The 26,785-nt window shown below is 47.3% G+C and overlaps 3 protein-coding genes across 6 annotated transcripts in view; 1 reads left to right on the top strand and 2 right to left on the bottom strand.

Moving 5' to 3' along the window:
* The window catches only part of ADARB1 (adenosine deaminase RNA specific B1), a 67,303-nt gene extending 49,911 nt beyond the window's left edge, over positions 1–17,392 (top strand). For all 4 annotated transcript variants that reach the window (XM_050339365.1, XM_050339364.1, XM_050339366.1 and 1 more), the window contains 3 exons: positions 5,867–6,048; positions 11,153–11,331; positions 12,005–17,392. In XM_050339365.1, the coding sequence (XP_050195322.1) occupies positions 5,867–6,048; positions 11,153–11,331; positions 12,005–12,181 (538 nt within the window). In that variant the 3' untranslated portion in view covers positions 12,182–17,392. The remainder of the gene's footprint in view (positions 1–5,866; positions 6,049–11,152; positions 11,332–12,004) is intronic.
* A 2,698-nt stretch (positions 17,393–20,090) lies between these two features.
* On the bottom strand, positions 20,091–25,879 carry POFUT2 (protein O-fucosyltransferase 2). Its single transcript, XM_050339373.1, has 9 exons — positions 25,738–25,879; positions 24,790–25,040; positions 24,080–24,224; positions 23,620–23,730; positions 23,029–23,095; positions 21,867–21,992; positions 21,415–21,595; positions 20,931–21,054; positions 20,091–20,652 (listed from the first exon to the last, which is right to left on the bottom strand). Exons 1-9 carry the CDS (start codon positions 25,875–25,877, stop codon positions 20,499–20,501), a joined length of 1,299 nt encoding a protein of 432 aa, XP_050195330.1. The 5' UTR covers positions 25,878–25,879; the 3' UTR covers positions 20,091–20,498.
* Positions 25,878–26,623, bottom strand: YBEY (ybeY metalloendoribonuclease). Its single transcript, XM_050339409.1, has 3 exons — positions 26,263–26,623; positions 26,113–26,181; positions 25,878–26,009 (listed from the first exon to the last, which is right to left on the bottom strand). Exons 1-3 carry the CDS (start codon positions 26,602–26,604, stop codon positions 25,923–25,925), a joined length of 498 nt encoding a protein of 165 aa, XP_050195366.1. The 5' UTR covers positions 26,605–26,623; the 3' UTR covers positions 25,878–25,922.
* Positions 26,624–26,785: the final 162 nt, after the last annotated feature.

Here is a 26,785-nt window from a genome sequence, read left to right as displayed (position 1 = left end):
TGGCCTCGTTTTGTGCTGATTCAGAGTGGGAAATCCAAAAGGAAGCTTGTAACTCAGTCTTTCTCTGTTTTTCCCCACAAGAGAGAGCAGTTCTCACCAGCTCTTAGCCCGAGTGACACTGACCCATGTGAATTCAGTGCCCACTTTGATCCGTGGTTGGCTGTGTGGCACTTGTGTAAAATATCTGAGGGAAGGTGGCAAGAAACAACTACCTAGCTTAGGTACAGCTACAAGGGGAAACACTTCTTCTTTTCTGTAGTTACACGTCTAGAAATATGCTTGTGAGAAGACCATGGACTTCTTGCACTTACTGATCTGTAGTGTGGGCTGCTGACCCAGTCCTAAAGATACTGCTGCCTGTTTACAGGGTGGCTTGTGAAGAGCATGGGATGGTCATAGAGATTCAATTCATCTCTTAAGGAAAAAAAGGAGAAGTAGGGTTTAAAGTGATGCCTCATGCATGTCAGGAGGCCAAGTGCTTTCTGGGCTAGTCCAGCACCTCACACAGTGATAACTTCTCTGCCTTGCCCTCAGTTGCAAGTAAAAGCTTGTGATAAACAAAATGCCTACTAAATACTTTTCATTTCTTCGTAGTGGTTATGTATAAATAATGTTGACAAGAGCAGCTCTTTGGACTGTGAACACTTGTCAGGTTTTGCTTGGTTGGTCGCAGGAGGCTCTTGTTTTGCTGAGGTAAATTCTGGCACCAGTTCCATGTGGACACTGTTGTGGGTCACTCACAGTGACTCACCCCCTCCATGCTGCTGTCTGCAGAAAAATTAGTGACAGTGATACTAAGATGTTTGATATTAACATCAAGATTTGTGACTTACTGCTGTTAGCCTCCCCCAAAAAAAAAGTTCAGAGGAGAGTTTTTAGCTGAAGCGTTATATTTTCAGCCCTTTGGCAAGAGGTGAACCAGCACGCTGTGAAAGTGTTGCTGCAGAGTTAACTTTTATTTACCTTTTGGGGTATCAGGAGTTGTGAAATCAGCTGCATGTCATGAAGAAATCAATAGGCCTTTTAGAAATCCACTGCAGATACCTCTGAGCACACGGTGGTCCACAGCAAAAATGTGACAACATAGCAAGAAAGGACTCTTCTTGGCTTGGTGTCAGTCTCTGGTTTCTCTACTCTTTTTTTTTAGTGTAGTGTGATTGAGAACAGCAGAAAGACTGAGGAAGTGCATCCAGTGCATCCATCCATCCATCCATCCTCCAGGCTGTTATCAGCAGGATCTAGAGTAGTGAGTGAAGAATAAGAAAACCAGTGAGTGTGATAAATGTGTAAGACTCAGATTTCCCAGTGAGGTGCTCATCTGTAAGACCTCAGGTGAGCACGCTACAGAGTAGAGAGTATCCTCTGTGTAAATTGTCAGGAGTTGAACACAACTCATGTGCATAAACCTGCAAAAGCCAAGGTTGGGGCTGAGCCTGTAGAAGTGGTGGGGTGTGGTGGTTTGAAAGAGCATTTCCCTGGACACTTTGAGGATGAGGTAGAGGACATGGCAAAACCTTAATAATGGGAAAACATGTTTTTTTGGTCTCCCTGTAGCTAAACATGCACAGGGAACTGGGAACTGTAGAGCAAAGGGGAGGTGCAGGGCACCCCAAGCTGTGCTCCCCTGGTGATATCTTAGCAGCATTGCTGAACTGAAGCAGATCTTACTTTGCACCTGTAACTTTTCAGATGGCTGAATTTTTTCATGCTGAATGAAAATGTTCAATGAAAACCACGGTTTTTATTTAAGAAAAAGACTTTAAAAAAAAAAGCTGGTGTAACTTGGATGAAAATCTCCTAACGTTCCTCCTGTGCATGGCATCTCCCTGCCTCGGCAGTCCTGGTCCTGCAGTTGTTTGTGGAGCTGTGCTGTCAACTAGGCTGAGAAAAACTGCCTCTTCAGAATCCATTTTATTGATTTTTAACAATAAAAATAAAATAACAGGCTGGGGAGGATCGAGGTGGTGATAGGCAAACTCTTCTGTGGCCAAGCTTAGCGCTGGGAAAATGACAGGCTGTAAAAAAGTACTTTATAGCAGCAGCAACACCCTTTGACTGTCATCCTCCTTCTGTTTTTTAATTGTTTGGCAGCAGCAGCTCACACGTGCAGGGATGGGAACACTGAACCTCCCAGTCCAGGTGCTGGCAGGGGCCACTGTGGTGTGTTGGTTGATCCCAGGATAAAGAGCCGTGGGTTTGATTTGCAGCTTTTGTTCCCTTTTTCATGTTGAAGTACTTTGCTAGGTGAGCTTTAGGAATTTTGTTGCCTTCTCAGACATGGGAGGGCTTAAATGTCACTCACCTCAGGGAGCCCCTGGTGGAGCGTGAACCTGAAGGTGAGTCTGAACCTGAAGGATCTTCTATCTCTGAAAAGGCCAGTTCAGGATGAGTAAATAGACACACCTTCACGTCAGGTTGCTGTGCATCACGTGCAGAGCTGCAAACTCGAAGCTGAAAGAGTATTGCAGGTTGCCAAACACATGGTGTCACGGGCAGAAAGGAAGCTTCACACAAGGCTTAGCAGGGAGACCCCCCCTGCTGAGTCACGAGGTGCAGAATAAATGATTTATTTAAATTGATTATGGTAACAATCAGATAATAATTACAGATTATAATAATTACAGATAAATCAGATAAATAATTACAATTATTTACTACACTTCACAGGTAGCGGTAACTACTTTTATAGTGCAGTATTTGTTGAAGCAATTATATTAAAGTGAGCAAAACCAGTTAGTAAGTAGAGATCGATGTTACCCATGTTCCCTAGTGCATTTTGCTTTTTTCTGCTCTGCACCGCCTGGCGTGTGGTGAAACACAGAATTTGGCCCCTTAATTTCTAAAGAGCTTTGTGCTTCCAGTAGAGGTTAGTACTGGACCAGCAGCAATCTCACAGTCCCTGCTTCTACCCTGGAGGATGAGGCGGTTTTACCATCTCAGGAGGCAATCCCTGTGGTGTAGTTTCTTCTCAGTTTACATCCACGAAGGTTGTTCCAGTGTATGTGCTAATGGAAGTCAGATATTGCTGATTGACATAAAGAAGTACAGTATAAAAGAGGAACATGGAGAAAGTCTCTGTGCAGTCCTTCCTTCTTTCACTCTGCTGCAATCTGCAGAACATGAGGGCCAAGTCCTGTGAGGAGCAGCTGGGGGGGCTCAGCCTGGAGAACAGGAGGCTCAGGGGGGACCTTCTGGCTCTCTGCAACTCCCTGACAGGAGGGAGGGGCCAGGGGAGGGTTGGTCTCTTCTGCCAGGTGACAAGTGACAGGACCAGAGGAAATGGCCTCAAGTTGGGCCAGGGGAAGGTTGGATTTGGGGAGAGGTGTTTCACCAAAAGGGTGGTCAGGCACTGGAACGGGCTGCCCAGGGAAGTGGTGGAGTCAACATCCCTGCAAGTGTCCAAATGGCAGGTGATGTGGCAGCTGGGGACGTGGTTCAGTGCTGAACACGGTCGTACTGGGTTAGCAGATGGACCCAGTGATCTTAGGGGGCTTTTCCAACCTCAGTGATTCTGTGATTTGTTTGTCAGGTTTTATCTCTGTGCTACAACCAGCTTCTGATACAAGAACACATTTGTGTAGACAAGGATATGTATTTTTGTTGTAACTATGGAAATTTAAAGCTGGTTTTACAAACCTAACCACCATCCAACCTCGCCTCATCAATATTAAGAGCTCGAGGCTTTGGTTTCTTCAAACCCTGCCCTTGCATCGAGCCAGTTGCTCTGAGCCCAGCACTCATGGGCAAGTGCTGCAACAAAACATCAGGCCTGTGGGTGGTAACGCCAGTCCACACAGTTCACCTTGCAGAAGCTTGTTCAGGTGTCCACGCTCCTTTTAATCAGATAAAGTTTGCAAGACAAGGGGTCTGCTTTCATTTTCTGTGCCAGAGGGCGTCACCAAGTGTGGGAGGAAGCGGCAAAACACGAGCTCTGGAAATACTGAAATCAGAAGTAAGGAAGAGGGTCTGGCAAAGGTTTTATTTCAGGGAGTGAGGGCTTGCCAGAGTTGTGCTTTGGCCTTTCTTGAGATATTTATCTGTCACTCAAACACTGGCCACGTAATGTAAAATGTGATGTGCCTTGTCTGCAAGTCCCAGATACATTTGTAAGACCCCAGTTTGAAAAAATCTCAGTCTTGAATTCTTTCCAGATGTTTCTTCCACAGTGTCTGTAGCAGTCCATGTTCTCCATGTAGGTAATACTGCAAATAGCAAGAAAATATTGTTGTGATTCATTTGGCACTTGAAATATCTCTGTGCTACAAACTTCTAGTCGTGTCGTGGTAGGGTCCTTAAAAAGACATATTGGTCCTGGAAAGCAATAGTTTTCATTTGATATCTTTACTCTGGCATTTGGTTGCTGATTGCATTTTCAGTGTTGTACAAAGTATTTCTTTATTCCAAGTAAAACAGACCTCATTTTTTGTTAGCACAGAATTTTTATTCATTCATTAGTGCCAGCTCTTTTAATGACAGGTGAGTAAGTTAATGCACAGTGCCTCCATTTTTACCCTCTGTAAACACATGCAGAGAAAATTGTTTCCTCGGATAGCAGTCTTTGTTTTGCACATCCTGAAGCCAGCATGTGCAGTTGAATTTTTGCAGCAGTGAAGCAGCCTGGTGTGCAGTTTCCTGCCTGAGGTGATGCTGATGTGCAGCCGTCCCAGCACAAGCTGCAAGAATCACTGTTAGCACCATCCAGATTCCCTGTTTTCCTAGGGTAACCTTGCAGATGGGATTTTTAATAAGGACAGCCATTCTGTGGGAGCCCAAGAGCTTCCATTGTGCTCCTCTGTTTTATCCAAGCACAAAAGGAAACTTTTCCTCCTGCTTGTGTCTGGTGTTGCAGGTGAGCTCCAAGAGCAGGCTGGATGAGAAACCTGCTCTGATGGGAGGTGTCCCTGACCACGGCAGGGGTTTGGAGTGAGATGGTCTTTAAGGTCCCTTCCAGCCCAAATTCATTCTGTGGTTCTGTGATTCTGACTGAAATGTGCTATTTTCATGGTGCCACGCTTTTTGCAAGTATTCCTCGGTCAAATACAGTGAAAATACTCTGCAGGAGATGTTGAGGTTTTCAAAAGTACTCTATGGAACTGTTGCAGACAGATTGAGAGCCAAAGCTGTCAAAAAAACCCCAACAAATCAGGATTTTGCTCCTAGGCATGCTATATCCCTGCCACCAGACCTGATCCAGTGTAGATCACAGTGGTCCAGATCCAGACAGGCATTTATGGTTGGAATCTGTGAAGCAGCTAAAGGGAGCAAAAAAGTGTGTGCATTCTTGGCATATTTGCAGTTTTCAGATTCAGTCTTTTCCCTGCCTGTGGATATTGCAAGCCAGTGCACGTGTCCCTTCTGGCAGCAGGATGTGGAAACACTTGGGCTAGGGTGTCAAGGGCAGGTTTTCCCTTAGGGTGATGAGGTGTGGAGGTCTTGCAAACACAATCCTTTTGGTCTGGGGAAGGATGCTTAACCCCCTGCCAGGTGTCTTTTGGGGGCGAGAGCTGCTGTTTCTGACTGAGAATCTCACAGTTTGGCTTTGCCCCACTGAGTGATCCTGTCCATCTCTGGCACTAGGCTGCTGGAAAATGCACGTGAGAGGGGAACTGAAGTTGTGGAGTCTGCTCCTGACCTGTTGCTGTAGGTCATCTTACTCAGGATTACACTGAGCATCCCCTAAGCTGATCTCCGAAATTCTGGCAGGTGTCACAGCTTATGCTACCATGGTCATGTGCCAGTCAGGAGAAAGGGTTGAAAGTCTAGTCCATTGTGATTAACTGCTGTTATGTCTGGCAGATGTTACTTGTTCCATTAAAAAGAAAGTGTTTTTTTGTTTTGTTTTGTTTTGTTTTTCCCTCCCTCTTAGGTGGAACGTATTGGGTATTCAAGGAGCCTTACTTAGCCTCTTTGTGGAGCCAATTTACTTCTCTAGCATCATCTTGGGGAGTTTATATCATGGGGATCATCTATCCAGAGCCGTTTACCAGAGGATAGCAGAGATAGAAGATCTACCACCTCTTTATACACTCAACAGACCTTTACTTAGTGGCAAGTATCTAATGGAGAAGGCCGTGCCGGTAACTAAGTCTGTTCCAGTAGCCTTGTGATTTTGCAGTTCTCAAAACCTTGCAAAAACTGTGTGCTGTGGGTAAAACTGCTTGCTGGTTACAACAGAGTGGTCTAAACATCATACAGAGGGTCAGAAATACCCATAGCAGGGACCTTTTCAGAGTTGGGAAGAGCTGGGGGATGAATGTTTCGATGAGGCTTCGCATCATTGCTGTCCTGGAGCGGGCCCTGCCAAGGTGTGGGGTGAGCTGAAGGCTTAATTAGAAGCCTCTTCCCACCCATGGAATAACCTGTTAGCTCTCACTGTCACTTCTCTTGCATGGCAGATGTTTGTGGAATGGTTCCATCGTTAATTAGACACAATTTCTAGATCCATAATCAATCAAAATGGGTGGGGGGTAACATCTCACCTTGTCTTAAACTCCAAAATGGCTTGTTAACAGCAATGCTGTGAGAGCTTTAAGGCTGAAATCTCACCCTCCCTCTCGCTGTGTGCGTTGCTGTTGTGGCTCAGCCCCAGCCAGCAGCCAAGCCCCTCACAGCCACTCCCTCCCCCACCAGCAGCACCAGGGGGAGGACTGGAAGGCTAAAAACCAGAAAACTCGTGGCTTGAGATAAGGACAGTTTAATAGGCAAAGTAAAAGCCGTGTACACAAGTAAAGAAAAACAAGGAATTCATTCACTGCTTCCCATGGGCAGGCGGTGTTCAGCCACCTCCAGGAGAGCAGGGTCCCCATCCCACCCCACCCCACGGTGGCTTGGGAAGGCAAACACCATCATTCCACCCCAGCTGAAACCAGCACAACTGCTTTTGTAGAGCTTAGCTTTTGGCATGTGTGTGTTTCCCAAGGAGAGTAAGAAAAGCTCGTGATTTTAAAGCATGTTTAAAGTTTTCCGTGGGTTTTTAAAATAGATGTAGGGAGGGAGCGGGGAAAAGAGCATTTTGATAAGAAAGGTAATTAATAAGGATTCACTGAACTAGAATGTGTAAAAATGTTAAGTGACTTATTTGTCCTTATATTAGCAAATAAGTAACAGTTACAACACTCAGTACCAAATATCTGATAGTTGGATGGGCACAGTGGATGATGTATGGACTGTTTCTGCCTGACTGGGGGGAATTTTTATCAGTCCTTCAAGGTGGCAGGTTTGGAGCAGAGCGGGATGAGTTTTTGGTTTCCTTTTCACAACGTATAACAGTACCTTGTCTTCTTTAAAATCATATTTCTACAGTGGTGATATCATCTATTTGCTGTGAAATAGCACCATCTGTTTAAACAGTTCAGCCAGGACTCGCTGAGCAGCAGAGAGAGTTCAGAAGTGTTCTCAGCTGTGGAGTTTTCACAAAAATACACACCTCAAAAACATTCAGAAAGCTTCTTTAGGAGGTTGGGTGGAGAACTGTGTTGGTGTATTTTCTTCTACTAGCCCAGTCTTGAAAACTCATCTTCTGACCTGTGCTGTTAGGTACAGCTGGGGCATTTGTGTAGCTGCCCATCTGCTCTTGGATTCACATATTTTTTTAGTGTATTCTTACCTGGAATAAACACTGCAGAAATACCTGTCCCCAGTTCCTTCTTGCACCACACACAGAGCTGTGTGAGTTATTTCTACCAGAGGGATGAGTTAAAACAGAAATATCTGTCTTTCCCCACTGTGGTAATCTGCAGCTCAGGGGCATCCCGAGTCAGGTATTGAGAATATAGAATATAGAAATCCTTAACAAACCTTTTATTTGTCAGCCCCTGGTTCTGTTTTTTTTAACTGGTTTTAACTTTTTGCCATCTGCAGCCTCCTTGAGTAAGGAGGGGCTGTGGAACATGCAAAGAGTTGTGCAAAGGAACTTTCTGTTAATTTATTTCAATGTTCTCAGTGCTCTGTGTGATCCAGGCTATAAGCAGTGGTCACAACACTCAGCTTTCTCTACCTCTGAGATATTCCTTCCTACTCAAGTCTTGTTTTCTGCAAGCTGAAGTTGTTGTTCCTTGCACAGAGAGCCTTTCATGTAAGGATGACCCCTTTCATTTTACAGTTCCATGTTTGTGCTGGTGACACCAGGGCAGCACCTGATAACTCCAGGTAAAGCAGCAGTACTGATTTCTGTGGTGGCAGATGTTCTGGGCAGATCCTTGATCCTTTACTAACCATTCCTGACGTTCACTTTGATTACTGCTGGTCCTTGACCTGACCTTTTGGTAGAACTGAATATTAGAAGCTAAAAATTTCATTCCTGAGTGCTCATATCTAGCTCCAAGTTCAGCACTCCTCGTCCAACACTGCTTTGGGGTTTTATATCATATGTATTGCCTAATATTTGTCTGTGAGCAATTCCACCTGCCTTTATATTGGGTGCCCAGACACCCAGTGTGTGAGCTTTTTTCCTGCTACTCTTTGCAATTCCTTCTCTTACTGACTTTTTGAAATAATTAAATATCATCACCCAATCTTAATCCCCTGGGCTTTTACCCCTGCACACTCTCCAGGTTCAGTACAGAAGTGTTGGCTCTTCAAAAGGAGACCATCTTTATCCAGGTGTTGGTGAATTCTGGTTTTAATAGACAAAAATAAATCCTTCAGCAGGGAACCTCTGGGGATTTTTTTGGCTGTTCCCATGGTACCTTGTCCTCCTGTTCCCACGGGTGTTTTTCAGCTCTCTGTCTCCTTTTTAATGAAGCTTTTTTTAGCTCTGTCCTCAAAAAACTGTCAAGATTTGTTATTTATATAATCCCTGGCACAAAGAGCCGTGACCTTTGCTTTTGCTTATTATATCCCTTTATAATAACATTCAACAATGAGTTCTGAGCAATGTTCTCTAAATAGCTTATTATATCAGTTTTCAGAGGATAGTAAAATATCTGACTTTCTACCCTAGTGTTCTTTCCCATTTCTAGTTTGAGCTTATTGTGCTATATTCATGTCTAGATTTTGAGAGGTAAGATGTGATCCACCTAAAGTTTTATCAGACACTTTGATTTTGAGTTGACCTTTATTCTCTGTCTATGCTACCCATGACCCACCCTCAGAGACTCCTTTGCCATCTCTCCAGGGTTACCACATACAATTAAGTAGCTGAACAGGCTGTTGTTATTTAAATCTATTTGAAATTCTAAATCTGGGTCGTTTTTTCTTTTTTTTTTAATTTAACTAATTCATCAAAGTAACCCAAGGAATGGAATTGTATAATTGCAATGGAAATGTAGGGCACACTGGATATTCAGCTTCCTCATCTTTGTTTGTGAGACTGGGTATGATGTCACAAGTGTTTTGTAGTACTCAGTGACCTCTATCTGATCCTTGTACTTGTTTAATGGTGTATGGAATGAAAGCAAAGCTAATATTATAGATATAATTAGATTAAAGGAAAAAGTAAGACAAAAAATTGTAAAGTGGCAGCAATTTCTTAGCCCTCATGCCTCAGTAGTTTTGGTAAAACCAACTTTTGCTCCAATTCTCAAGTTTTTCAGCTTATACTTTTTAAAAAAAAATGAGGGATGGGAGGGTTGTTTTCTATCATTATTCACTTAATTACTAATTACCAGTCATAGTGACAAGATTGATGTAAACCAAGCGTAAATATACAACATTTCAGTGATTGATATTTCACAGTGTTTGCTTGTTTATTAAATGAGGAATTGACAGCAGGAAGCAAACTGAATTTCACTGTGTCACTGAGACCTCGTGGGTCTTGCACACTCTCAGTGCTGGGCCCAGAGGTGCCGTGAGACTGAGCCAGTCCTGCTCCCAGGTGCCTGGCTTTGTCAGATTGCTTCAGGTACCAACCAGAAATGCATCCTGCTGTGTCCCTTATGTTCAATTTCCACAAATCCTCCAGACTTTACTAAGCACAGGGCCTGGCATAACCTCGGAGCAGACTGGAAAGAGGTTGTTGGTGAGAGCTGCGGTAAAGTAAAAATGGGATTTTTATTTACTAGAAAGAACAAATTGCCCCTGGTGCTTTGCTCTCTTCTGGTGAGGTGGCTGAGACATCTTAAACAGAGAGTTTTGCCACCCCTGTGGTGCCTGAGGAATCCCACATGCACGGCAGCAGCTGCTGTGACCTTCAAGCGTGGTGCTGCGGCACTGGGGTGCTGTGGGGAATAAATCCTGCCCTGGGCAGGCGGACTGGCATTGTTTTGTGCTTGGGTTAGATTGCTGGTGGCTTTGCTTCTCCATCTGTAGAGGTGGAGCCATATTTGAGAGGTGTCACATAATTTATCACCTGAGCAAAGTGCTCTGAGTCCTCTCTGGAGTCCTGTAGTTCCCCATCTCAGGGCATGGTGTGCAAAGTGGGGAAGCAGCTGAAACACAAATGGATTTGTGCTGGGAAACTCATGAATGTCTTCCAGTTCTGGCTTTGTGTGAAGGGTGCTGAGGATGGGGCTCACCTTCATGGAATCACAGAATGGTTTGTGTTGGAAGGGTTCTGAGTTCCGAGCCCCTGCCATGGGCAGGGACACCTTCCACTAGCCCAGGTTGCTCCAAGCCCCGTCCAAGCTGGCCTTGGACACTTCCAGGGTTCATATTTTCACATCCAGTTTGAAGTGAGATAGGCAACATGCACCTAAATTCTTACATCAGAGTGAAAGGGAACTGACTGAAGAGTTGCAGCTACCAAACTCTCACAGTGTTTGCTCTTTGCTCCACTCAGCTACTGAGTGGGCTCTGAGAGCAGCAGTTTCTTGAGCTGGAGCAGAGCAGCTTTTGTTCTGCTTCGTAACTATTTGCTGGTTAATAATGAATTTGTTTCACCTGCAAGACCTCCTCGTGAGAGGAGGATGTGGCAAGGCACATCCTGTTACTGTCCCCATGAACCCTTGCCACAGAGCTCTCCATGATGGCTTCTCCAGCAATGCACACTCGCCCTGCTGGGAAGGACAGTAGAGAGCCCTTTAGCCAGGATGAGAATGAGATGTCCATGGTGTCACCTGCACAAGTCGGTGAGAAATCTGCAGGAGAATGCCCTCAAAGCAAAAGAGCAGGCTTACAAGCGGATTGCTCCCCAACCAAAAGAAAAATAATAGTGAAGAGTTTGTACGCGTTACTGTCCTTAAACACAAATGTCCTTAAACCACTTTCCTTTCAGGTATCAGCAACGCAGAGGCCCGTCAGCCAGGCAAAGCCCCAAACTTCAGTGTGAACTGGACAGTAGGAGACACCGGCCTGGAGGTCATTAACGCCACCACCGGCAAGGACGAGATGGGCCGCGCGTCCCGCCTGTGCAAGCACGCCTTCTACAGCCGCTGGATGCGCATCCACGCCAAGGTACGGCCCCCACAGCGCCACAGCTCCCACCCCACCGCTCCGGGAAACACCTCTGCCTGCTCTCTGTGCTCTGGTTTAAGCTGAGTGTTAGAATCACAGCGTCATTAAGGTTGGAAAAGATCCTCGAGGTCATCAAGCACCTCCACCATGTTCACCATTAAACCGCCTCCTCTAGTACCACATCCACCCTTTTTTTTTTAAACACTTCCAGGGATGGTGACCCCACCACCGCTTTACAACCCTTTCCATAATTTTTTTTTTTTTTTATCTAATACATAATCTAAACCTTCCCTGGTGCAGCTTTAGGCCAGTTAGCTACTGCCCTGTGCAGTAATGTAAAAGAATATGTGTTTGTTAACTTACTCTTTAATGTGGTGATGTCTGGTCCAAAATGCGTACTCCTTGGTTTATAACTGACTCAGGATGCTGTCTCCTTTGAACTTGCCTTCTCACTTGAATTTATTTGGAAGGATAATCCCATTTTCACTGCCGAGGTTTTGCTTTCTCCTCTCAGACAGAAAAGCCACCGGAAAACCCGTCCGTGGCTTCTTGGCCTCAACCATTTTGTTTGGTAGATTCCTTACCGTTGTTTTAATATGAGTTGTTTGAATAACTCAGTCACTCTCAAACTGTTGTCTTGTCTCTCCTCTCCTCTTGTCTGTAACCCCCACAGCTTTCCTCCAGCCTGCGCTCCAAGATCCTCAAGCCCAACCTGTACCACGATACCAAGCAAGGAGCCACCGAGTATCAAACTGCCAAAGAGTGTTTGTTCAAAGCATTCCTGAAGGCAGGACTTGGAGCCTGGGTGGAGAAGCCCATAGAACAGGATCAGTTTTCTCTCACGGTCTAATTCACAAACTGCACATCACTTTGGAAAGGGAGTTGCTCTGGAAATTCCTGGTGTCCAGCACTGCTTTCTGGCATCTCCACAGCCATTAAAACATCTTCTTTGCTGTTTGGAGTTGGGTTTCTTTGAGGTTTTTTCGAAACTTCACACAGTAACTGTTTCTGTTTCGCCTGAGTGTTGAAACTCAATGATGATCTGACACATAATTGTATATTTTGTTATAGGAAAGTAATTTCTGGTGTATTTCTAGAAATACTTTTGCTGTAGAAAACTTGCAGTAAGGCTGTCCTTACTGTATACAATGACTCATTTTTTCTGGGTTAAAATAATTTCTTTTTTTAATTCAATGTCATCAAGTGCATGAAGAAATTAGAAGTTTCTCTAGGTTTTACACCACACTTTTAGGAAGTAGCTTAATTTTTTAAAAATAGGTGACAAAGCTGATTCTACTGCTCTGTTAACTTGTTTTTGAACTGCAGATGTTTTTAGCACATAGACCACAGAGCCAGAATGGAGTCTGGACAGCTAGTTTTTTCCCCAATTCCTTGCTCTTTAAAACCAGCTGCTGAAAATTTCATGTCTTTGATGTATGTATTTATTAGTCTGTGACCCAGTTTTTAACATGCAGCTTTTTATTCTGTTTTTAAAAATACATTTACCTCCCATTTACACCCATTGTGAAGTCTTCTTTTTTTTTTTTTTTACCATTGTAAACTGGAAACAGCAAAACCAATTATTTGTAAGTTGAGAAGTTTAGTCTATGACGTGCAGAAGCCTGTTTAGAAGTAGGTGACTTGTTATATCCCAGGAACTCGTCAGAATACAACCTTAAACTGTAACAGCGATGTGACAGCTTGAAAAAGAATTTGATCACTTCGAGGGCGCTAAGCCTGAATTGCCAAAACCACTCCCCTGTTTGGGTCTTAATGAGAAGCTTTTTTAGTGGATAAAGCAGCTGTTGAAACTCATTTCCTGGGAGTTATATCACCCAAGTTGTTGTGTCTCTGAGGTTCCGCTGCCTTCTGGCTTTACACGTGTGATGGGCTTCGTGAAGCTTACTGGGTGCATTCATTTGTTTCGACTTTTAATACTTTAAAAGGTGTCATTCCCAAAGGTGTAGGCACTTCTGCTTTATGTAAGACTGTGAGATAGGAGCGAAATATTGCGAGGTGCGTTCGAGGAACTGCTCTAGAGAAGGGGTTTTTAAAACCGCTTTTTGGTTCGTGACGTCAGTAGCAGAGGAGTCAGTGGCGTGGGAGCTCTCCTGACCAAACCAAACCTGACCCAACCAGCTCTGGGCTCCTGTCCTCTGCTCCACTGCCCCAGCCTGTGCCACACACGCAGGAGGTCACACCAGCAGGCTGGTCCGTGCTCTGAGCTCAGGCAGGGGTTGCTCATAGACCCACATTGGGTCGGAGGTGCAGCTGGAGCTGTGCCGGTGCCTCTGCGGGGCGGTGGAGCCGAGCAGGGATCGGTTCAGCTGCGTGGCCGAGGCCTGTGTGTTGTGGGGCTGGGACTGGAGCCAGGGTACCCCAGCCCCAGCACCTCTGGGTGTTGGAGACTTTGGTTTAAAACCACTTCGGGACAATCATGAATGCCAAGACGTTGCTGCTCAAGTAGGAACCTGTTTTCTGCTTCAAGAAGTGACCAAACGTGAAAATCACTCGTGCATTAGTCGAAGCCCCTGGGTTAATGTCTTGGAGGTAAGGCACTGAGGTGCAAACAGTGTGCTTGGGTGGTACTGTGGGTAGTGGCAAGCACTGCTCTGGGAGGGCAAGCGAGTCTGTGACCTAGGGATCCCCTCAGAAAAGCCTGGTGCTTCCAGAGGTTACTGCCTTTTCCACGTGCCAGGGGAGCAGGCTGCGGTAGATGGGCTGTGTTAATTCACCCTCATGGGTGGTTTCAGCCACCCTGTCTGCTCCTCGTTAAAACTAAAAGCACTCCCATGGCTGTGCAAGCCCAGCAAGGCTCTTGCAGTCATCATCCAGCTGAGGTGTGCACTGACCTGTTCCAGAAGGAATTTTAGCACCGGGGCATTGGCCTTGTCGTGTTCACGTTGCAGGGGTTCTCTTTGGGGGCTGTGGCTGAGTGTGGGAATGTTTCTGCAGGGGGGAGGACAAGCTGGTCATGCCTTGTGTGTTTTCTGGAGGTCGTTACTGCTCTTGGGTGAAATACCTGTTTTTAAGGGGCTCATTCAAAAGTTGGTGTCTCTCTGAAATTTTTTTTTGAGGACTAGAAAAGTAGTAACTTGAACTATTTTTTTTTTTTTTTTAATGAAGTCAAAAATATGAGCAAAATGTTTGTGTTATTGTAGACACAGTTTTTTAAGCTGTTCGAATGAACAATCAGAATTAAAGTGTAAAGGAGATGGGTTCTATGCCAAAATCCTTTGACAAAGGAGTGGTGTCAGGTTGTTTATGAGGAATGAGTTGTCCTGTTTATAATTCTGGGATTTTAAAAAGAGGTTTTCCAGGGTTGTGTGCAATCCATGTCTGTCTTCTGGGAGTCAATAAAACACTGCTTGGCTTCCTTCAATGCCTTGTTGCTTTCTGTGCAGTTGACACATGGCAGGAAGTTGGGAGGGTTCCCTGCAAATCGCTGCCACTTGAGCAAGAAGGGGTAGTGATGCATCTGATTTCAAGTGACTGCAAAAGATAAGGCAGCTCAGCCTCTGGCAGCTGCCAAATTTTTTGGGATACCAGCGCTGGAAGGCTGAGGGGTCTGGAAAGCTGGATGGGTGGGTGGGAACCTGCACAGGGGACTTGTACTGCTGCTCTAGGAGCTGCTTCTGTTCTTTCACTGTTTTTCTTTCCCCTTATTTTTGCTTGAATATTCATATAATTATTTTGATGGAATATTTATATAATTGTAATTGAGTGTTTGTCTCAGGATCTTCAAAGGACTTAGAGTAACAACTTAAATGTTGATGAATACTTGAAATCTTATTTAAGGTGGTTTGTTTTTTTTGTCTCCAGATGGCAGTCTGGCTATAGTAAAGTTTGTAGGTTAGGAAAGTGGGTAATTTTAAATATAGATGTTTGAAATATATATATATGTGTATATATATATATATATATGTTATGCAGGATCATTTTAAGAAAATGTGGGCCTAAAGGTTAACACTTGAAATGTCGCTTATGGCTGTACTCAGGACCTGGTAGTAACTGTAAATTATTTCTTGCTGCTTGTGTGTGTGTTTCATGGAGAGCCTGTCAGCCACAGCTCTCCCCCAGCGGTGTGGATGTCCCACAGGTAGCCATGGGAGTGGTGGCTCTGCTTGCTTAGGGATGTACAGCAGTGGGGTTTATGTACAGGTGACAATTCTCATCTTCTCCTGGTCTTAGAGGGATCTTTTAGTGGCTGGTTAGTGCATAGGAAACTCAGGAGTAGAAGGTTTTTGGGTGCTGTTGCTCTAAATCTGAAATAAGTTGCTGCTTGAAAGGGTGAGGATCTCAGGACTGGTGTTTGCATTTCATCAGCCCAGTTCTGAAGACAGGCTGGGAGAGCTGGGGGGGTTCAACCAGGAGAAGGGAAGGCTCTGTGGAGACCTGAGAGCCCCTTCCAGGGCCTAAAGGGGCTCCAGGAGAGCTGGAGAGGACTGGGGACAAGGGCCTGCAGTGACAGGACAGGGGTGGAAAGGCTTCCCATTGACAGAGGGTAGATTTTGATTGGATATAGGGAAGAACTTCTTCCCTGGGAGGGTGGGCAGGCCCTGGCACAGGTTGCCCAGAGCAGCTGTGGCTGCCCCTGGATCCCTGGAAGTGTCCAAGGCCAGGTTGGACTGGGCTTGGAGCAACCTGGGCTAGTGGAAGGTGTTCCTGCCTGTGGCAGGGGGTGGGACAAGATGAACTTTAAGGTCCCTTTCAACCCAAGCCATTCTATGATTCTGTGATGGCCAAGAGTGCCATCTACCCTGGGAAGCCCCCAAACTCGCCCTGCTCTCAGTGCAAACGTGCACGAGTTCAAACTGTTGGTTTGGTAGCAAGAGGCAGAGCCTGTGTCGTGGAGAGGTGCTGCCTTTGGAAACCAAGCTGTGTTTAAAACAAATAACCAGCCAGGAACTGAGAATCAGGCCTGAGAATTGACTTAGTCACGGTCACCACATAATTAAAATTTTGGGGGGTTTAAATATCCATGGTTTTCAAAATAGTTTGCTATTGCCATTCCTTAAATTAATGCTTGGAAGGCTCACACTTGCAGAGAAGCTGCACTTTGCATTCCTTGCATTTTTATCATCATAAAACTGTCCACTGTGAAAATTATCCCAAAGTTTACTGGAAGGGAAGAAGAGTTGCAATTCAGGGATACAGTCAGAACAAAAAACGTCTCATGTCACTTAAAACCCAAAAACCCGCAGAAATGAAATGTACAAAATACAACTATCCTGTTTCAGAATCACCACGTGGCTTTTGTTGGGTTTCTTTGTAGAATTGTGTATTTATTTATTTATTTTCTAATAGGAAGTGTTTTCAGGTGAGCATGAAAGATTCCTGCTGGGAAAGGAGGTGATGTTGATCCTGGGGTTACCTAGAGCTGACAGAGGCACCATTTTGGGTTGATTCCCTTGTGTAGGCAGGAGTGAGTTCTGGGGGTAGTTGTGTTTTGTTTTCTCCCGTCATTCCAGGAAAGAGGGGTCGAGAGCCGTGTTTGCAGCCAGTGGAACAGTTTAAGGAATATCTGTTCTCTGTGACATCCACAGTCGATGTCGCCGCAGTACTTTCACATTTTTAACGTCGTCGTCGTCATCATCATACCAATATAATTTCTGTGGTAGTTTGGCTGAGGCATCCTTTAACAAATTTAAGATCAAAGAGGTGTGCGTGTGTGTGTGTGTGAATATGTATTTATACAGACATATATATATATATTGCTGTATATTATTTGCATTAAGCAGTTATTCCTCCCCCCCGTCTTCCTGTGTGATAGTGCAAATCCATTGGTTTTACCTGCCTGGTGTAAGGATATTAAAGAACACTCTCAGATACTGTCCTCGACACTTACTTTCTCCATTCATAACCCCGACTTCGACGACAAGACCTTGTTATACCTCTGGTTTGTTGCTTCCCTTCCATCACCCTTGTCCCTCTCCCGGTGTCACCGCTGAAGCACAACCCATTGGTCGATTATTCCAAGCAATGACTGTTTTGCATACTACCTTGCTTTGTTTAAGTAATGTTTGTACAGAGAATTCAAAATATAAAGAGCTATATCATTGCTAAGTTTCATCATTATTTTCTTTGTATCAGTGTTTGCTGGTGGCAGCAAAGCAATAAGTGAAATGTTAAAAATACTGTGCGTGTCCTTAGAGTGGTGGTTTTTGGTTACATCCTGGAGAGCTGGCTGGAGCGTGGGAGAGGGGAAGGCAAGAAAGTATGTGACAGGTCTGGAACATGTGGACTGTGCCAGGGTGTGGGAAGGGCTGTGCCACTGCTGCTGCACTTCAAAAATGCTGGTTTGCCCTCAGGTCCCAGGTGGGTGTGTCCCTGACTTCTGCATGGTGGTCACCAGGGTTCCCTCCCAGCCCGTGTCTGCCACTGGGTTGGGATCGTGGTGCACGTGGTGGCAGCCTCGAGCCCTGCTGTGGTGAGAACTGGGTGAGCCTGGGAGGTGCCAGCACTGCCCAGGCTGGGAACCCAACTCCCCACGGCTGGGGACAGCAGGAGACCAACCACCTGAGGCTCGCCTCTGATCAGCACCTGTCCCAGCAGAGCAGCAAAGTCTGGTCCTGCAGAGGGCTGCAGCGATGGCTGAGGAAGGGCAGGGAGCTGCTGACACGTGGCCTGTCTGGATCCAGCCCTCTGGAAGCAGGTACAGAGCTCACAGGCCACTGAGACACTGCTTTCCCCGTGTACCTTTTCGTGCACCAGCATAGCCAGCTGTTCATCTGACCCTGCGTGGAGGAAATACGTCCTAAAAAGGAGTTAGGTCCAGGTCAGTTCTGCTCCACAGCTCGTGGGACTGAGTGGATTGCAGCCCTCAGGCAGGTATTTGTTCTCCCCCTCACCTGGCTCATCAGATCAGTTTCTGAGTGGGAACAGGAGCAAGGTGGGAGGTCCCCTGCACGGGTGATGCACCCTTTTTGGAAAGACCCTTTGTAAGCTCTGTGACCTTTCCTAGGAACGAGAGGGCAAGCAAAGACCGGGTGTGAACAAAAGACAACTCCATCAAGTGTCAAAGTGGCCTCTGAGGTGATGGCTTGATGGGTTTAGGTAGGACTGGATGCTCTCAGAGGTCTTTTCCAACCTCACTGCTTCCCTGGTTCCGTGCTCCTGTCACCGGCCTCGTGCTCCCCAGCTCGGCCACAATTTGAATGATGCTGGGGAAGTGGCACCACGTCGAGAGGCACCAGGAGCGGCTCCCGGCCAAGGCAGTGTCCCCACAGCCTGGTGGGGCTGGGTTTTGTCCAGCCAGGTGACAACCCTGCCTGCTGGGCCCGTCTGGGCTCAGGGATCTGTTGCACCAAACTCAGAGGTAGGTACCCAACTGAGGGCAGTTACAAAGGGAGGGTGGTGATGGCTGGGGCGGGGAGGGCAGGTGGAGGAGCTGTTCCCCCGGAGGTGGAGCTGTGTTTACTCAGTTTACTTGACTTTGAAAGTCAAGCATTTTGAGAAAATGTCTACCAATGTGGACAAACGTGCACCAATCCTATTACACACACCTCTAGTTGAGGGTAATTTTTAACTGTTTTGATGACCAAAATAATTTATTTTCTCTGTACATCTCCAATATGTATTTTTTTAATACATAAACATCCAGTGTCTCCTAACTAAACTACAGTAATCATGCCATGGGGTCAAAGATGCACTAAGCCAAATTTGATGCACAGTGCCGTAAGCACAGGAATGTTCCCTCTCTACACCTTTCTGTTTTACATACAGGTATCAGATATCAATTTATACTCGGTATTAAAAAAAATTACTGGTAAAATTTAACTTAAAGGCTATATATTGTTCAAAACCATGCTGTTTCAGTGCTAAATTTGCCTTCCAGCTGTCAAACACTTTTACCAGGTAAAATAGGAGCTCAGCATAGTAAATGCATGGCCACAGCTGACAAGCTACTTTATGAAGGCCAAGAAACAAATAAATAAAATACAAAATAAAAATAGTATGAGGTAGATGGACTCTTTGGACTCTGCAAGACTGAAAGTGTATGAGGGTGCATACAGGTGTGGAAAAAAGGTGCACTATACACATACAAAGGGAATGCCAAAGGGCTTCTGTTCTCGGTGTATGGGAGCAGCTGCTGGAGGTTTTAAGGCTTGAACCTGGGCTATGAGAGAGTGAAGAAATGTGCTGGTAAATGGAGCTTTGAAGGGACGTGCTTAGCCCCAGTGGGTGGTGACAGCACTTGAATGGGATGTGACTGCTGAGAAGAAAAGTGTGTAAGAAAAGTGTTTCCAAATGTCAGGGCCCAGCTCTGAGCGCACGTTTGTCTGTGCAGAGCTGTGACTGGAAACTTTTCAGTTTGGATTCGGACTGCAAGAAGGACAGATTTGTGACAGCACAAATTGCTTTGGGAGCTGTGGCAGCTGCCCCAGTCCTTCAGGACAGGCCTTTGGGCTCTGGGCCCCACCCCAGCGGGGCTGGCTCTGCAGCCGTTCGTGGCTTCACAGCACAGCCTCGTGTTCCTCCCAGGACAAGAGCATCTCAAGCCTGAATGAAAACCTCTTGCAGTGCCACTGTGACCTTCCTATCCTGTACATAGCTGGGGGAGCTCTGCAGGCACCTCATGCTTCCTCTGTAAGTAGCCAGTGGTGCAGGTATTTGGTACATGATGACATCCAGTTGATCAGGGTTAGTCTTAGCTTTATGCCTCAAAGACTTTAAACTGTATTTAAGTTGTACGTGTTCGAATTTCAGTTGTAGTAACGGTATTAAATGGGGATTGTATTGATTTAAACTGCAGTCCATTTTGTTAAATGTGAATTTTATTAAACTGTGCTCAGAGGAGGCCCTGAGGGGACAGGGTGTGGGAAGGCCTGAGCAATTGGGGGGCAGAGGATGTAAGCAGGGCCCAGGCAGTCCCCTGGTTCCCTGCCAGCCGGCTGCTCTGGCGCTTCCCCAGGGCATCTCCCATCCCAAGGCGTGGGTGCTGCAGGCTCTTCCCTGGGAGCAGGAGCAGTCCCTGCCTGCTTTGATTCCTGTGGCAGCTCGGTTCCTCCTGGGGGAGAGACTGGTGCTCCCAAGATGAGCATGGACAGAGCTCTCCCGTCCTTCAACCTAAAACCCCACAGGGAACCACGTATGGTATTTCCCCGTGGTTCTTCCTTATTCTTTTGTGCTCTCGCAATACTGAAGCCCTTGTATTTCTCTTGTATTTAATAGACAATTTTCCAGTGGGTTGGCTGCTCGCAGTTTTTCTCTGTTTCACCACAGAATCGGTTGTAAGTTGTTTTTGGATCAAATCCCAAGATCTCCCTTTCCTCGTGGATTCGGAAGGAAAATGTTGAAACTGAGGTGCCTATAAAATACCTGTGAAAAAAATCAGAAAGGGTATGTGAGGGGGACCAAGATTTTAAGTGCAAGTAATTGATTTCAAGTCCAATGAACTTTACTGTTCGTTGAAACGATACGATAAATGAAATGATAAGAGATATACACTCTATACACAATAATGTAATTGAGATGTATACTATAGATGTGTATCTTAGATGATTTGTAAACAACTCCAGCTGGGCCGAAAATCACGTTCAGTCTTCTGACAGTGACATTAAGATTTGGCTCCTCAGATAAAAAGTCAGGCTCGATACCTTGCGTGTGCACAAATCCACTGGTCAATCACAGCCAAGCCCCCATCCTTATAGAGCTCCAGCTCCTCCCAGGAGGGTTCAAACCTCACCATCTCGGGCAGCAGTTTCTTCAGCAACTCAGTCTCTGAGAAAAGGAAAGACTCAATTTTACCTCGACCTTACGAAGAACAACTTCAGAGGACCCTTCCCACCAGCATGTCCAAAAGTCTCTGAAATGCTAAGAGGAAATGTGGGATGGAAGAAAGAGGAGGAGGAATAGGCAAATTCAATTCCCAACTTCCCACTGTTAAACCTTCTATGGGAAATAAATGAATGGTCTGATCCCAACTGCTCAAGCTGGAAGGATACAGCTGCCCAGACCTGCTCAGTTCCTGTTCAGTGATGGAGGCATATGAACTCCCAGTCATTTGTAAAAAAGTGAAGCGGTAATTGCAGCACTCATTGTCAAAAGTTACCAACCCTGAAGTGAGTGGGATCTGCCTACCCTCCTCGACAGCGTCAGTGGCTACAAAAACTTTCTCGAGCTTAAGCGTCTCCAGGAGGCTGCGGATTTTCTTTACTGCTCCCTGCAGGGAAGGCACATCTTCTCGGTGACCCCAAATGAAGTCTTTCCTTCTGAGATGAACCCCAAGGTACGGACCACCCAGAGCTGTGCCCGTCTTAACCTACGAGACAAAGATCACCAAACTTTAAAACTCAAGAGCGCCGCAGTGTTCACACCGAAAGGGCCAGAATGCCTCGTCTCTGGATAAAAGGCACCGAATCACTCCAGCTGCACCAAGAAATTCACACCCACTCATTGATGCTGAATGCAGGAAGCAACTCAGGTTTCCTTTACCGGGATGAGGGCAGCAAAGATCTGCCACCACGCCCTGCAGCACAGAAATGAAACAAAAGATGACGTCTGCTGCAGGAAACAGAGCGTCGTGGTTCTACCTTCATCTGCGTCCAGTCCTCCTTGTAGTGAGTCCTGTCTGCCTCATCCGTGGATTGGAGGTGCTTCCTCCTAAACTCATCTCCCACCACACGGAGGTGTTTAGCGAACACCATGCTCCGACGGGTCTGGGGGGAACAAGAGACCGAGCTGGGAAAAAGGGAGAGCTAAAAACGAGGAAACGGAGGTGGCTGCACATGCACAGCACTTTCAGAACGCGGTTACTTCTGGGACATCCATGCAGCAATATAAGCAACGGTTTCTAACCTTTCATCCGAGGTGGAACTGTCTAATTCTAATTATAATCAAATTTATAACCAGCACACTCACCTGCCCCTGCCATACATAGGTGTAGGGAGTAAACTGCAGTTACCACTGCTCACAGTCACACACAGCCCTTTTATTAACAGGCACACGCAACAGAAGGAAGGAAATCCCAGTGGCTTACGCTGCTTACAGAGGACACCTGGCAGTTTGGTCTAATTCTTCATTTTATGCAAGTCTGTCGTGTGATGGCCACCAAGGAAGGTGCAACAAAAACACTCCAGGCCAAGGCCTTTTCTGTTTTCCCTATTAAACTGTCTTTTATCTCAACCCACGAATTTTTCATGTTCCTGTGGCTAAGCCTCTCAACTTTTTCTTAAAACTTTTAGTGTAGGAATTATTTTACCATAGACCCTTGGGAGGGGTTTCCCAAAGTGATCAGAGTTACCATGGCATAGTCCCATCGGGAATTCTTGCCATTGAAACACTGACATCAGGGAGAGAGCTGAGACACACTACTGATGCAGCTCTGAGAGAGATTCTTTCCTCCTGATGAAGTCTAAGCCTTGAGGCTGACCAAGCAAGACACTGACTGACCTCCTGTGTAGATGTGTATGTAAACCCACTGGGGCAAGGCACTTAGAGTGCCACTGCCAAGAAGTGTGATGGATCCACATGGATTTCAGGTCTGCTTTTACAGGTCCACAAGTCAAGACTCAAAAATAATCTGCGGGCTGCATTTCTCTGTTTGGAAACTCACTCTCAATGAAAAATTCAAGGTTAGAAAACTACTGTTTGCTCCATTTCTGAAAAATAGGCAAAACTCAAGCCTGTGGAGGTTAATGAATTTTCAGCAGAGGCAAGTAAAAAGTCTAGAGAAGCTAACTGAAGAATACTCACATTCCAGTAATCTTTCCCTCCGTAGTGGTCATGAAGAAGGTTTTCAGCTCTGTCTAACATCACTGACCTATTAAAAAATTGTAAAACTGAGTGCAGTTCCTTTGGGAATAGGATTTACATTACAACATGTGCTTCTTTATACATTTGCTAGGATAAAGCACAAGCTATGATCTGTTTGCAAAGGGAGCAGAGGGAATGAGGGACAGGCTGCCAATCTGTTCCCTAGAAAGCAAATTGTGACCCACAGCCTGCTGGGGGGGAGAAGGGAACCACGCTGTCACCGGCAAGGATTGCGGTGGAACTCCTACAACAGGAGAACATTCCTGTTAAAAACCAGCACTTTGCTTACACACAGGGTGGCAAGGACATTCAGCTGCCTGAGAGAGGGTTTAAAGGAGCTGAAGGCTATTTCCTCTTACATTTCAGCACTGCAGCACTTCACTGAATTCAGTTCTGTAATGATTGTAATGGTTTACAGCAACTCAGCGGTGAAGCACCACAACAGTGGGGCACAGCCTTTAAGTTCCCCCTGCTCTTCACACCTGGCAACAGGTACAAGGCAACAGCAAACAGTAAGACGAGGCAACTCACTGTGCTGAAGTGTTCTTCAGAAGGATGGGAGCCACGATGGAAGCAGATCCTTGGACAGACAAACAGGAGACGGTCAGGCCTCGTGTTTCCTCGTAGCCCCAGAACCAGCCCCTAAAAGGGAACACCAAGGATTGGCTCACAGGTGTGTGTTTTACATTAATGCCATAAATAATAGCAACACAAATAAGCAGTGCATCCCAGAAAGACAAAATATAATGCCAGCAAACCAGCCACCTCCTTTGTACTGTTTTGGTGTGAAACAACAACTTTCTGAAGTTAGGTTTACTCATATCGATACATTTTGTTATTGATCCATTTTTTTAAATACAAAGTGAACCCCAGCCATCCAGGGATTCACAGAACTCATTGCAACAACCACATGAGTCTGTTCTGTTAAAAGCAGGCAACTGTCTCACTGAATACCACTGAAAAGAAGACCAAAAGGACTGCTAGACATTACCTGTAGTAGTCATGTTTGTCCTTGGAGTACATCAGCTGATCAATGCATGGCCTTTCATTGATTTTTTCTTCCCATGTTCCTTCTTTCCATCCTTCTGCATAGCCTTGTAGCACATAAATCTGCTCAATAAAGGGCCCACCTGACTCTGAGAAGAAGGCAAAGCAAAGGATTTGTGAGCACGAAAACCCACATGAGAAAGGTATGACCTAGCACCACTTGCAGTTAAAAACCTGCCAGAAATGCCAGTATGACACTCCTCTCTCTTCCCTGTTTTCCCTCTAAAAAATGGAAAACAAATTCTGTGTGAGCCAGAGAAGTTAAAAGGGTCAGGCAGCGTGACCACCTGCTACTCCCACCCAGCTTCCGCGTGATGTGATGTGCCAAACGCAGCGGTGTGACCACGGGAGTGCAAATCTGTGGCCAAAACTAGGCAGAAATCTCCGTGAATTTAACCACGTGCATTAACTCTCTGTCTCTGGGGGCCATAGGAAGTTGACATCAAACAAGGTGGCATCAGACCAGCTGCGAAATAATTGGATTGTTTCATCCCAGTGGTTTTGTAACTCGGTAAAACTCCTTCCCAGCCGTCCTCTCACCATCTCAAACCTTTTTAATCATTTCACATATAAGGATAAAAACCCTCTCTACGCTGTGAAGAAACCACCTGAGATATTTAGCCAACTGTAGAGCTGCACGGTCCAATACTCCACCTGCAAGGAACTGCTCATATTCAATGACAGGGATGTTCCTGTTGAGGCTTGGGACATCAAAGAACGCGGACCAAGGGATCCGGACCTGAAGGATATCGGGGCTCTGCCAGTGATAAAGCCTCCCCCAGGGAGGCAGGACTAACACCCAGTTTTCACTTTTCCTCAGGGTCTTCACAAGGGAAGCAATGCGGATGTAGACGTCTCTGCGAAGGTTGAACCCCTCAGGGGGGTTTACATCGTACAAAAGGTATCTGGGGAAAACAGAGGAATACCAAAGCAAAGGAATGCCGTTACTTTGGGGATGGGGCTTGAGACTTTTTACCACCCCACCCTCTGCCCCATCACGCGGTGCAAACTCAGGCTAATTCTTGCGAGATGAACATAAAGGCAGGAGGACACGTTCCAGAGGAGCAGGGGAAAAGGGTGCATCTGGGAGCTGGTGGGTCCCCTCAACACCACCTTCCAGAAACGACCGGCAGGTGAGGGAGGCCCTTATGGTTTGTAGACATGGGGGGGGTCACCTGTGCAAGGGACCCACCATGTCCCCTCGGGAGACAGGAGGGGCGTGTGATCCTGGTGGGCAGGATCGCCCTAGGGCTGGACACGGTGGTGCCGCCACTCCTCCTGTCGGAAATATTGTAACTTTCCTAAATTTTAATCAATGGCAGCCGATGGCTGGGTTTCTTTGCACAGACTCCTGACCGTTTTATCTTTAAACCAACGAAGCTTCATAAGCTCCAACATACAAAAGCCTGATGGAGATGAAGACTGCACATGGGGGATCGTAGATCTGTGCTCCTCTAAAGACACGTGTGAATAAGCAGAAGGCGCAGAAGAGATTAACAACGATGCTAGAGCCCGAAAACTGGGGAAGAACGGTTAAGAGGACCAAGGAAGGCGGACCGAGGCAGCGTCGGAGGGGTTCTCGCTTCCCCCGGCGGCGCTCACCTGGTGCGCGGGGCGGCGGCGGCGGCGGGCAGCGAGGAGGCGGCGTGGCCGGCGCGGAGGGCGGCGGGCGGCGGCTCCGGGGCTTGGGCGGCGAGCACGGCCAGCGCGGCCAGGCCGAGCAGCAGCCACGGGGCCGCCATGCCCTGCCTTCCCCCCCCCCCGTACGCCACGTCCGGGGCGGTCCCTCAGAAGAGGCCGGCGGTGAGGGGCCTCAGCCGGGAGCCGGTGAGGCGGTTCAGCTCCTCCAGGATCTCCGCTTCCTTGCGGTACATCTGCGGGAGCGGCCGCGGTCAGCGCCGCCCGGGGTAGCCCCGCGCATCCCCCCCCTACACACACACACACACCTCACTCCCTCCCCCCCGGCGCGCTCCGCACCTGCTCCCACGCGTGTTTCGTGTCGTGCCGGTAGCCGAGCAAGTGGCACAGTCCGTGGGCTGCCGTCACCTGCGCAAGGGGGGAGAGCAACTGTGTGACCGCCCGCCCGCTCACCACCACCACCCCCACCACCACCCCCCCGGCGCTCACCACCAGCACGCCCTCAAAGTCCTCCCCGGCGTCGCGGCACTGCTGGTGGATGTACTCCACTCCCAGGAAGACGTCCCCCAGGTTGTACTCCCCGCGGCACCGCGGCCGCGGCAGCTCGCCCGCCGCCGCCACCCGGTGGAACGGGAAGGACAGCACGTCCGTGGGCTCCGGGCGCTGCCGGTAGGCGCCGTTCAGGCGCCGCATCAGCGCGTTGCCGGCGCACACGATGCCCACGTCGAAGCAGGAGGCGCCCAGCGCGGCGCGCAGGGCGCACACGGCGCGGCGGAGCGGGGCCCTCCGCAGGGGAACGGAGCGCTGAGCGTTCCGCACCACCACGCTCATGGCGGCACCGCCACCGGGACCCCGCCCGCCGGCACCGGGACCCGCCCGGACGGGCGGGTCCCGGTGCCGGCGGGCGGGTCCCAGTGGCGGCGGGCGCGCCCCACCGGCCGAGTCACCACCCATCTCCCCGCCCATGCAACCGCCCCCTCGCTCAACCGCCCGCCGCTGCCATTCTTCCCCT

This window comes from Myiozetetes cayanensis, unplaced genomic scaffold (assembly GCF_022539395.1).
Source record: "Myiozetetes cayanensis isolate MyiCay16 unplaced genomic scaffold, myiCay2020 scf9, whole genome shotgun sequence".
Classification (NCBI taxonomy): domain Eukaryota; kingdom Metazoa; phylum Chordata; class Aves; order Passeriformes; family Tyrannidae; genus Myiozetetes; species Myiozetetes cayanensis.
The sequence above is the reverse complement of the archived record's forward strand: the minus strand, read 5'-3'. Positions and strand labels throughout refer to the sequence as shown.